This window comes from Rhipicephalus microplus, chromosome X (genome assembly GCF_043290135.1).
Source record: "Rhipicephalus microplus isolate Deutch F79 chromosome X, USDA_Rmic, whole genome shotgun sequence".
Classification (NCBI taxonomy): Eukaryota; Metazoa; Arthropoda; class Arachnida; order Ixodida; family Ixodidae; genus Rhipicephalus; species Rhipicephalus microplus.
Genome location: NC_134710.1, coordinates 82,988,139 through 83,001,131, shown reverse-complemented (window position 1 = coordinate 83,001,131; position 12,993 = coordinate 82,988,139). Strand labels below are relative to the sequence as shown.

At 39.4% G+C, this 12,993-nt stretch overlaps 1 protein-coding gene across 1 annotated transcript; it reads left to right on the top strand.

Annotated features, from left to right (window-relative positions):
- The first annotated feature begins 208 nt into the window (after positions 1–208).
- Positions 209–2,169, top strand: LOC119176167 (uncharacterized). The gene has a single exon (XM_075877228.1). It carries the CDS (start codon positions 360–362, stop codon positions 1,719–1,721), a length of 1,362 nt encoding a protein of 453 aa, XP_075733343.1. The 5' UTR covers positions 209–359; the 3' UTR covers positions 1,722–2,169.
- Positions 2,170–12,993: the final 10,824 nt, after the last annotated feature.

Sequence of the window (12,993 nt, the reverse complement as noted above, 5' to 3'; positions counted from 1 at the left end):
AGTGCTCGATGCGCTCGTTTGTCTCGACAGGGGCGCGCATCGAAGCACTCTATCACGGAAGAAGTTTTTTTTCTTCCTCCATGCACTCTAGCCTGTAAATCCTGTAAGCAAGTGAAAACTGCAAATATGGCTGCGAAGTAAGCGGCCCTAGCGCCACGGAAAGGTTCTCACTCTGAAGTGCCATGAAACTCGAACTCGTGGAAGAATCCAGCGTAATGATAGTGATTTGTGGTTGTATCGGTTGTTTCACGTTGTGGCCGTAGGTGTCTCGTGAGGTAAGCCGAGATGGGTAGTAGAAAGTTGCTGCTGTATTCAAATATTAGCAAAGTTTTAGGATAGTGGAATTAAACAAATAAAAAATGCTGCTCCGCCGTAAAATTCCATCGGAGAGCGATGCAAGCGCGCAGGCTAGTGCTAATGGTGACGCAGCCCAAGAGAAGTCTGAGAGCGAACTAGAAGATTGTCAACGTCTCTGTGCTTCAGGTTCAGGGGTGTCATCAAAGCCCAAAATGAAGACAAACTTTTTTAAATCGCTGCGCGAACACTGGCGGAAGCGAAAAACGAAACTTGCCGTGCAGAATGGTGTCGATGTATCTTCGGGGCCTCCAGAGCCAGGCAGTCGAAAACGAGATGTGACCGTCTACTGCCCGGGGTCGTCGTCGTTAGCTGCGTCCAACTCGCACGAAGATTCGCCTAATGACGCCAACGACAATTACGTGCGTGCCGGTGTTGGTTCAAATGGCGAACGTGTGTGCAGTGATGCTGTCGGCGAAACATCGCATCATGATCTGCCCTCATCTTCATCGTTCACGGTCCCTTCTGTGCATGTCTATCAACCCGAGTCTCCTGTCACAGGTGTCACTGGGCATTTCACACACAGCCAGGCAAATTCAGAGCAGCGCCGCACGTCGTGTAGCGTTGATGAAGTGTCGGGGAGACAGCTTCCACCAACAAGTAGTTGGTGCTTGTCTCAACCGGTCGCTATTCAACACAGCTGCACAGGTTCGGCGTGCAAAGAGCAGTGGAAGACGACTGACCCGCAAGGCGGCACCACGCAGTCGGCGGGCTTTGTTGGAGACGGATCGCGCAGCGAAACCTCGGCAGTTTCGTCAATCGTGGAAGGACCCCAGGTTCCTTCTAGGCAGCCCCTGCTCGACGCCACCCCGTCAGGGTTTGTCTCGGTGTTTCCGGGACCCGATGGCCGAGAAGACTTAAGGATCAGTAGTCTCAGTGAAGAATTGTTCAAGTTATCTAAGCACGGTTGGTACTGGGGGCCCATCACGCGAGGCGAAGCCGAAGAGAAGCTCGCTGACCAGCCTGATGGTGCTTTCCTTGTACGAGACAGCTCTGACGACAGATACCTGCTGAGTCTTACGTTCAAATCATACGGCAAGACGTTGCATACGAGGATTGAGCACTGTAATGGTCTGTTCAGCTTTTATGCTCAATCTGGACCTGAGGGACGTGCCTGCATTGTTGATCTTATTCAAGAGTCCATGAACTATTCTCAGTCAGGCGTGTTCTGCTACTCACGGGGTCGGAGCCCTGGTGTTCCCTCTTTCCCAGTGCGTCTCATTAAGCCTGTTTCTCGACTTACTCATGTGCGGTCCTTGCAATACCTTTGTCGCTTTGTGATCCGGCAGTATACACGCTTTGACCACATTCAAAGACTTCCACTACCGTCCCGTATTAAGGGATACCTTGAAGAGGGTCACTATTGAAAGCTACAAGTTTAATCTACATCTCCAGAAGCCCCAGCATCACGGCATGTCTACCACCAACACTGTTATTCTGTAAAAGAGGCTTGTACATTGCTCGAACCTGTTTTGGTGTACACCCTGTCATGGCATGGTGATTTAGCCACATTGTAAAGGCGTGCAGATTGTGCTCATAAACAGTTATTACGTATCAACATGCGTCCACTTGCATCACACTGCCTAAAGTGGTGTCTGTTACTCTAGAGATTTTGTTTACGAAATATGAGGGAAGTGCCCAAATAGTAAAGCTTTATATTGTGCTCAATGTAGTTTCTTGAGCCACAAGGTTGAGTAGAGCTAGAATTGACATATCAGCAAGATTCATTAGAGGCTGCATATGCCCGTTTCGTGTGTTGCCTTGTATATACATATTTTTGTTAGTTCAAATAGCACTGATACTGTGCTCAAAGGATGTGTTACTTGAATGGTCATGCTTCTGAGTGCATAAATTTATATACATAGCATGTTACTGCAGAAGTTATTGCCCAGATATTGCAGGCTCTCGGTTATGCAAGCATAACATTGTTATGTTAGCATTATTGATACAATTGAAGTTTCTGTAAAAACTTATGTTCTCACTCGGCTTTTTTTTAATTTCCTACACATTTTCATTGCTACTAAAGAATGTGACTTCTTAGGACAGCTCTGCATAGAGATAAAGGGTTGTTCTTCCTAGTGTTTGAGCAGATGCTACTTGGAGGAGTTGAGAAGTCTCAGAAATACTGATAACTTGCTTTGCCACAAAGTCTAACACTATAAACAAGATCATAGTCTTAGTTTGTGCAAAATAATTACATGCTTCTAGAGCATTATACACCACATTTATATTATAATTATTACTAATAATGTCTGCTATACTTTACCTGACATTATTGTGTATTAGTTCTCATTAATATTGTGTCCAGCAAAGAAAACGAGCCCTTAAATTTACACTTTCCTTCATCAGTAGTGTGTGGGGAAGTATTTTTTCTTTAATATTACTTTTGTTTATTGCATTAGCATTGTCAACAGCGTAATATACTTGTTAATGTTGTTGAAACATTGCTTTTTCTTTTAAGTGGTGTTATGTCATTGCTGAACAAGTCTTGTAGAACTGATTATTATTTTTTTCTACATTGAGCACACACCTGTTGACATTGTCACTGTGCCATAAAAATATTTTTCAGGGGTGTATCCTATCAATGTGGTTTCGGGTTTAGGTAGAAATCAGTAATGTGGTCACTGTTATTCAAGTGTTCCAACAAAAATATATGCATTATTATGTGTTTATGTACAGTCTTGATGGCCTTTAAAGGCAAGTGATTTAAGTGAAACCATGTTTCCTAATTGAATTTGCTAAAATAGTGTGTTGCTATGGAGAGAAACAGTGCCTTGTGTATATGGTCGTTTATGTTTCTAACTCAAAAGAGAAAGAAAGTGTAACCTTCTTGTTACTTTAATTAAACATTAATCAAACCAGTAGCATAATTGGTGTGAAAGAACTCATGGTTAGCTGATAGGATTTCATTTTTAAGAATATGGCCATTGCACTTTTCTGTTTCTATACATTTTTTAAAATGATTGCTTCTCCTTCAGCAGTATATAGTTTTTCAATTTATTCACTGTAACTTAACGTGGTGTACTAATTCCTTTTTTTTAGATTCATAACACATTAAGTTGTGCTGAACTTGGCTACGTAATGGCACTGTACATGGCCTCTACGATGTCTGCACTTGTCTTCTCTTTTCTTTGTTGATTTGGCTACTTTATTTTGTTAGCTAATGTGTATATAAATGCAGTTTCAAGTATTGTTAGTGGCACATTCATTTCTGACATTTGGGTGCATGCAGGTGTGCTGCATCAGTAGCACCCATGCACCCAACCTAAAGACATCTCTAGGTGAGCAAAAACAGCTAAACTTAATGCTATGCTAGGAGTTATGACAATTTCTGTCAAGTGTTTGCCAATTACATTAGCAGTCGAAAAGAAAAGTCGTGAGAAATTTTAAAAAAAGACAATGAGTCATTGAGAAGCAGCATAATGTAATATTTTAGTTATGGTTAAAAGCAAAGAACGGAAGTTTGATTGGTCGTGTGATGATGTAAGAAGTAATTAGTAGCCTCTTAGAGCAACTGAATTAGTGCTAAGGTAGGGCTACGGGAAAATAATTGCGTTAAGAGGATAGAGCTATAATATCCTTTTAATGGTGAAGCTAACAAGTTTCAATGTAGAGTGGGTTTTGTTGACACTTGTCTGCTGTAATTAGAAGCTGCTGGGATGAGCAGAGTCTACTCAAGTCTAGTGCAGGGCATAAGAGGACTTGTCAGAGGGCTTCATGTTTCTGAAGTTTATTAGCAATCCCAATAAATTAGTCCTTCTCTGAAGGTGCCAAGTGCATATTTTCATAGCTTGTTATACCCAAGAAAACGGAGAATTTAATAGAGTACGTTGTTGGGCGAGTTGGTGCATTGTCTGAAAATAAAAGCAGAATGCAAAAAGATGGAACACAAAAGACAAGAAGAGCACGCATTCCTTCTTGTGTGCCATATTTTGCACTCTGATTTTATTTTCAAAGCTGGGAATGACCCGCGAATTGTTCCACATTGGGGGCCAGTGAGTTCATAGTGGCAACTGTCAGGGAATTCTATGCTTCGTGCATTCTGAGCTAGTGTTCATCCACGGTTCATAAGTGTGGTTGAAGCATATACCATCAATGCAAATATGGCTTAATAATCATACGAACTTGTTTTCCTAGTTAACTTTGTGTAGACCAAATGCTCTTTTGTAATCCAAATGGCAATTCTTCATCCACTTGCTAACAAACATGTTTTTCTGTGTACATTCACATTTCCCTCTGCTGATTTATTTTTCGTAAGTGTGATATCCAGAGTACCTTATGGTTTTCTTACCCAGAGGTAGGATTTCATGCCATACAATTAATCACCCAGTATTTTGCCATTGTATTCACCTTAGTAGCATTCTTATTGTTTTTGGCCTTGGTTGATGGGAGAAGGTATTTTTAGAAATGATACAAGTTTTATTGGGCATACGCACAATCTGCTCCTTTGTTTTATATGGTGAAGAACTCTTCCACCAAAAAAGACACTTATAATGTCTATTTGTCTAATTATGTTGGAATAGCTCTTAAGTCTTTGAATGGGCCAAGTGTTCGTGCTACATGTTTCATTTGTTAAGATTCGATAACTTAGCTTCAGACATAAACACTTTTCTTGCTCATCTTTCTTTTTTCTTCAATTTTTGGCAGCTGCTGAATTGTCAATTATTGTAAGGCCTAATTCTTTAAAGTGCAACAAACCATTAACAATTAAAAATATATGTTTTAATGTGATACTTTTGACCACAAGTAGTGTGTAGAGTATGAAGAAGGCCTCCATTAACCGGTGATAGAAATTTATTATTGGTTCTGTGGTATGATAAAGACTGCTGATTTATATTTCAGTTAGCTGAGTGCAGTGATTGCGTGCCACGCTGCGACTCTGCTAAAAGGTGAATGTACACCTCCACATTGGGAATTGTTTCTTTTTTCTTTACTATAAGCTTTCTGGTTGTATGTTTTTTTTTTTTTTGAAACACGTAACATGTTTATTGCTTTCTCACCCATTTAGTGCCTAAGAGTGGTACCCTCGTGGTGTGGCCAAATGACCTGCAAACACAACACAATTTACTGACTTCACGTCATTAGTTTGTGATACCATATGACCACCTTTACCAGCTGCCATGTTGCAATAAGAAGCCTGCTCTGCTTTACAGGTTTATTTTGGATTAGTTACTTTAAAGAATGATACAACATAAGCTATCGAAGGCAAGCTCTGAAGGAAGCAGAAAAAGCTATAAAATTTGTGCCAACACTGCTTCATTTGGGACTATATTGATCAATATATGCCAAATGCCTGCAAGGTCTCACCAGATGCACTGTGCTGCTCACCATTATTTAGCCTGGCCAAGCAAAGAGTATAGAGCATATTTAATCTTACCATTAGGTATTGTACCATCATGCAAATTGGTACATTGAAAAAATTTTACCACCTGAGGTTTCAAAACCTCAAAAAATTTGCAAGGTAGATGAAACATGCATTTGTTTAAAAATTTGCAATTCATACTGCTTTTAGTATCTTCCCAGCTATTCTGCATTTACTTTGGATGAAAAGCAATCAGTGCCACCAGTCCTGTGTTTCGGAGTAGCAAGACATGTCTAAGAGCACAATATTGTTGATTGATTGGTTGGACATGTTCTCTTATTTAGGGCCTGGTTGTGCTGCAAATCGGCTAATATTAAATAGTTGCTGCAGAAATGGTGCAGAATTTTTGGCTTGTGGATATTGTTTGCTAGAACTGTGTTTTATTATAAACATCACAGCATTTGGTCTTGTGAACATTTCATGGTCCTGCATGTTGAATTAAGTGATTTTTCAGTTGCCAACATCATGCACCCAAAAATTTCAGTCCCATGTTTGGCAAAAGCAACCGTATTGCCATGTTGCAAGTGAACCCGGGTGTGGAAACGGTGCTCGTGTGTTGATGGTTCTGAACTATTTAGTGTGCAATCTTGTCTGCTGCATTGTGATAACAACAATAGTCAGTGTTTAAACTGTATATGATGTGTATTTTTAAATGTTGGACGTGATGAATACCATCTTTTAAATGCATATCTAGATTCTTGTTGCTGTTACGCATTACTTGACCCAAACTTCTTGTGTGTCGAGAAGAAAAGCAATCTTCATTTTCTTTTGTAGAATGCATGAACCTGATCACTAGATGTGGATGTTTCATGCATGCGTGCATACTATGGCATGTGTACATGAAACAGTTTCTCATTAGCAATGGGCTCATTTTGACTTTGCCATATTGCTTAATAATACATTGTTATGGTATGTATAAGACTGCTAAAACATCAGCCTAATGATGTTTTTTATTACTTTTGTAACTGCCAGTGCAGTGAATTGCACATTTATTTCCTTAGGTAATCATGGCAATTGTCTCATTGACATTATACCTGTGGACAACTGGTCTTTCGGTAATGTTTTTGTTGCAATACTAAGAACGTCAAGGTTACTGCAATAAAGGTTTGGGACTCGAGGTAACTTTTTCTTGCCATACATTTTTACAAGTGTGATGTGTAATGGCCTATATGATCTATAGTCACTATGTGTTGGTATGATGACCAATGCATAGTAAAACCACAATAGGCCATGGAACAATGTTCAATATATCTGCACAATGGTCTACGTCATGTTCAACATATATTCGTACACATTGGAGAAAACACAACACAACTATTTAAATAAAAAAGATAGTGTATTTTGTATGTATGCATGTTAACATTTTTCAATGATTGCTACTACATATTATAGGCATATATACATTGCACCACAAGTGACATTGTTATCATTATTGGCAAATGCAGGGGATCTAGCAAGTCACTTGTGAAACTAGAATTTTATTTAATCCTTCAGGAACACAGCCATGTTGCATCTTCAAGAATGAAAACCTCACTACTGTCCTGTTTGAACCTTGCAGCAGCTTTTAACAGCATGCAGATAGTACTTGTGTGGTTGTCTTCTAAAATTACTGCACATTGTAGTAGCTTAGCAGGTTCAGTTGTGCATCTAAACTTGAGCACATGGATTGGATTCCTGGCTATGGTGGCTGAATTTTGATGAGGCAAAATTCAAGAGCACCTGTTTACTTAGATTTAGATGCACATTGGAGAACCCCAGTAGGTCAGAATTAATCTGGAGCCCCCTCTGTGGTGTGTGTGGCTCATAATCATATTGTGGTCTTATTTCCCTGGTTGGCTGTCCAATAGGCTACTCTTGGCTCCGGCTTCTCATAGAGTGGTGTTCAAAAATCACAATGTCGCTGTCAGCTGCCATCTCATAATAAGATCACATACTATGTGACGCCACAACAGGCAAAAAGTGTTCCATACTCGCCCCAATGGCAACGTGTGGGGCTGACTGAAACTCCCACATCTAAATGCACCTATAAAGAACATGTAGGAATGACTGCCGCTGCAGCTCAGTGGTAGAGCATTGGACATGTTATTCGAAGGTCACAGGTTTGGATCCTGCCGGTGCCAAGTCATCTTTGCATCCAGTTTTCTTTCTTCACATTCACATTACAATTACTTCTAATGACAGCCACTATACTTTCCCTGGCATTATTGTCTGTTAGTTCTCATTATTACTATGTCTAACAAAGAGAACAAGCCCTTAAAATTTACACTTTCCTTAATGTCGCTGTGTGTATTACACCACTGCCACAATGCACTGCTGTGTACAACACCTATTCACCAAGTGAAGTAGATTAAAGTAGTGGTTTTAATTTGGGTATGGAGTGGCATAACGAATTAGGCTGTGAAATTTGGATGGAGGGACAAGCGATTGAATGTTGCAAGAAAAAAACTACTTCTACAGCTCCTCTAGGGAGCATAGCTTGGGTGTGCGAAGAAAAAAGTCGCATGTCTTCTCCTCCATTGACCACGTGATGAATACTTTGCCAACTTGTGACAGCTGCTCAGAGCTTCATTCATAAAGCTGTGCTGGGCATCGAAAAAGGGAGCGGCGGCATGGCAAATATAGATTTGACAGAAAAGTGCACGACATTTTTCTTTGAGTTAAAGAATGGCACTATGCAACGCCTACTCACGCCTCTAAAGCCATCACGGCATTTGCCAATACCTCCTTTTTTAGCCACATGTGCTCACATCCTAGCAGGTCTTTTTTCATGTTTATTGTTTTCATTTATTGCATATTGCAAGTACTGCATATTTCAATTGCAGTACCTGGAGTACTACTGCATATTGCATTTTTTTAAAGTTACTTTTGGCATTAATTTGACAAAAACGATTTGCTGCATTCTGTTGTTTTTTTTAATATGACCTGGCTCACTCTTTTTTTGCTCAACAATACAAAATAAGCATCTAGATTAGGCCTGTGTGGATTGCAAATTTTCCGTTTGAAGCGAATAGTGATTTGGTTCGCATAATCTCATATCAAATCGGAATAGTATATATCACATATTCTCACGTGCTTGCGGCAAGAAATATCATGGTAGTTGTGCATGTGCCATGAAGGACTATAAAATGGACGAAAAGAAGAACTCCCTTGCGCATTCTATTAAAGAGACCGACCTGCTTCTGGTATCTCCATCTCTGCTGCAAGACCTCTGTTTTGATGCCGTGGCAATATTATAAAGGAAAATTTGCATATTTGTCATGACCCAAAGACCTGTGCAATTTTTTAAAAATTAAAACAAAGCATGTGTGAATGTAATTTTTTTTTTGTTTCAAAGAAGGTGGAAGCAACTTTAAATAGTACATAGCAGGATTTCATGTTTGGTAGAATGCAAGAGATAAGTTGTAAAGTGTGTTACATTTTAAAATTTACTATACCGTAACTAGTGCATATAAACTGGCATAACAAGCTTTTCAATGTTAAAAAAAGGGAGAATCAATGTGAGGCTAGTATGTTCGTGGCAGTATGTTTGTGGCAGTGCGGATTTTGCCGTTTGCTGCTGTGAAACCACCTTTATGGACATACTATGCATCTATTGGTGCATTTGGATAACTTCAAGATTGCCAATAACTTAATATTCAAATCGAATTTGAATACATTAATATTTGTTCAAGTATTCAAAGTGTTCCAGACAAACCTCTGAACCAATCTAGATATAAGATTTCAATATGATGCAAAGCTGAATTGTCAGTTAAGAGGTGTGGCTGGTACTTTTAGACACCTTGGAAAAAAAGAAAGAGATAATTAGTTACCTACGAAACAAAGTCTGCTCTGAAGTTGGTCATCATGATAAAATTTTTGTGCACCAATTTCTGAAACAAAATGAAAGGGAAGATGGAGGGTCGTTCAGTCAGCCACTTCTCCTTGCCAAATGCCGGTGACCCTAGTGTTGCCGCTAGATTTAGGCTTTCATTAATTAATGAATAATACCTAGAAATAGAATCATAATATCTCCTTCCAATGCGAATTACGACGGACTGTCTATAAATGTGCTGAATTTGCAGGACTTCTTCCAAGGCAATAAACATTCTTTTACAAGAAAACCAGGTTTTAGGGCATCGATTTGCACATTTTCAGTGACTATTTGTGGTTGATGCATCACATGTATTCTTGTATAAAAAGAACCAGCTCTCAGGCTCCAAGTATAGGCATAATTTTTTTATTAGTTGTATCGATATAGCACCAAGAAAAATTGTGTTTTTGGTGTCACTGCCAAAATATGGCATGTTGAACAGTTCATTCAAACATGGTAGTGTCTTGAGCAATGTGAAAGTTTGCAGCCATATACAGCACATTGAAGTTAAATGATTCTATGTTAATGATATGCAAGAGGTTCTGTTATTCAGAAATCAGTGTTTACATTTCTTGCTTTTTTCCTGGCTACCAGCTGACAAAACTGACAAAAACAAGTTGAATTCACAAAAATGTATTCAGCAGCCTTCAATGATTCATTAGAAATTCATACACCACAGAGTTTTACATAAACAGCAAAATGCCATTAATATGATTTTTATGGAAACCAGAAAATAAAACTTATTATGCAAAATTGTATCAACAAAAGCGGTTAAAAGAAGAAGAAAGATGTGCATACCACATCAGCAACTTGTTTTTATTGAGCGTCATTGAGGTAGCTGGTAAATTTGCACTGCACTTACTTCTTTTTAACGTCTAGGAGTAAATTCTTCAGCAATTTCAGCAGCATTGGTTTTCGTCGGAAAACGGATGCTGCTTCAGCCTCAGTGGCCCTGCAATAAGCACATTGTGGCTTGCTAGAACGTGGTTTGAACTAGTATACCAAAGAATAAACATAAGATTTCTGGATATATCAGTCATGATCCTCCTTTGCAGTCGTGTTATCCAATTTTCAGCAAAAAACACCAGACTCGCGCGGAAAGGGCAGCACAGTCACAGTAGAAGCTAGAAGAGTGGCGTTTGTAGAACCTGTTGTAAGCTTTCTTGAGGCTATTAATACAAATTAATTGATTAACTCTTATGAAACTGACACAACCCACCATGGGGGATTGGCCATGAAACAGGTGGTGCCTTGTTATATAAATGAATATGTCCTCAATATGTAGCAATAGATAGTTTTTGAAATAAGTGATTAGCTTTAATAAGGAGAAAGAGGAGAAAATAAAAGAGGAGGCCAATTTTGTTGAAGAATAAGCTGAATTTAGATAACCTTAACATTAAATTCCTATTTTCTCACGTAGGAAATCGCATACAGCTTTGCAAATGTTCCTGCGGCTAAAACCCAGTACGGAAGTTCCAAAGTAAACAATCACCGGAAGTGATAAATTTAAGCCCAACCTTCGGAATGGTTCATCAAAAGTCTTTTTCTTTGACTGGTAAATAATCTGCATGATAAGAACAAATCATGCAAGGATTCACTCTCACTTTAATGGAGATATTAAGCTGAACACACCGGACCAGCCCAGTGTAGGTAAAAGTTCACTGAGAAGACTCGGCATCGTATTCTGGCGAATGACATTTCTGCCCTTCTAGAGCAGCACCATCGTCATTTCCAATTAATTGAGATTAGGAAACAGCGCTCTTTCTGTCCTTGTCTCTTCTTCTGTAGTTACGTCGTAACTACTCGTAGTCTTGCGCTGTGCAAATATATAAGAGGAAACTCAGATGCTGACTGAGTGAAGTTATCCGATGTGGCAGATTTTTCAAATCATGCCGCAGATACAGACGTCTGCAATAAAGATATTTTGGGACTATAGCGAGATGCTACTGCGAGGGCATCCGCATATTAATTGAGAGTTTTACCTTTGTGCCCTAGTACCCACATCAAGTAAATAATATGTATATGCCTTGGAATGAGATAGTAAAGTGCTTCTAAAGTATTTGAAAAATTTGGTGCAGCCAACGAAGAACAGACAGGGTGTTGGAATGATGGTTTCTGATATTGGTAGACGTAATTTGCATATAGCTAAAACAATGGCTAGTAACTCCTAGTGACAAATATGTGTAAAGTCAGGTAAACAAATTGAAAACTGCCTACCTGTAAAGATGCGATTCCCACCCCTGCCTTTGCTTCACAAATTGAAGCATCAGTTGCAATCACTGCAGCCGTTTCTAAGTTTGACTAACGGTCTTCCAAAAATGTCATTTAAGAATCTATTGGGCAAATGTTTAAAATTCTTAGGAAATATACAGTGAAGTTCTATTATATTTGTTTGTACATATCTGTTTAGGATTTTTACTTCACGGAGCTGCACTTAGTATAATGCTTCCAATATTTCTGCAGGACAATTACTTGTGGACATTGTAACCTTGACCACTGATAGTTAAAAAATAATGTTGCTTGATTGATAAAAATATACCGTGACCTCCTCAGTCATGAAGCATGTACCTTTAGGAATGTCCATACGCTTGTAAGGTACCAAGTATGCCATAAATTACAATTTTTGTCAAGTTGGGAAGCACCCACTACTTCACTATTCATCACTCTTTGAAGATGCGAGGTACCGGCTGCGATTTTTGCAAGGCAATATGTGCACTTTGTTGATGCAGTGGCCAATGACGATTAAAAATTATGGCCGAGCCCTGCTTAATGAGTTGGAAGCATTCAAAAACTAACTCGCTATGCAAATTGTATTGTGTGATGCCTGATCGTTATTTTACTCTTCTACCATACTTTATCATATCTGCTAACAATGTCGTTCCTTGCCCGACAAGACGGCTGTATAGCGTGTTTTTGTGAAGGATTTCAGTAGGCTTGTGCGAATATTCGAATACTCTAACGAATAGTAGCATATTAAAAGTTGCTTTGATTAAAATTTAAATTATTGAAAATTTTGAAGTATTCGCTATGAACAAATAGATGTATATCAACCTTCGTGTAGCCGCTTGTAAAGATAGTTTCACTGCATTGTAGGCATGCTAAGCCGTGAAAACACGTAATTAAGAAAATCCGCTTTGCCGCGAAGCCCCGCTTCAAATTTAAAGGGGCCCTGCAACATTCACTGAGCATGGTCAGAAAACGCTGCCGATCGGTAGTCGAGGCTACCGAGAACACACGAGCGAAATATTACAGCACAGCACACGGCTTGCAATTGACAATAAATTCTCGAAGACCGCTGAAAATTCCACTCTTTTCTTAGCAAATCACAATACAAGCTCAAAAATCACTTGTCACAGGCATTGCCTGATTTGAGAATGGCGCGCTCGGTCGTTACTGGGGCTGCCGTGGAAAGCTGCCACTTCTTTAC

Bases quoted from the DNA above. Each gene is read 5' to 3' on its own strand.
- LOC119176167 (XM_075877228.1), top strand. From the start codon at position 360: ATGCTGCTCCGCCGTAAAATTCCATCGGAGAGCGATGCAAGCGCGCAG.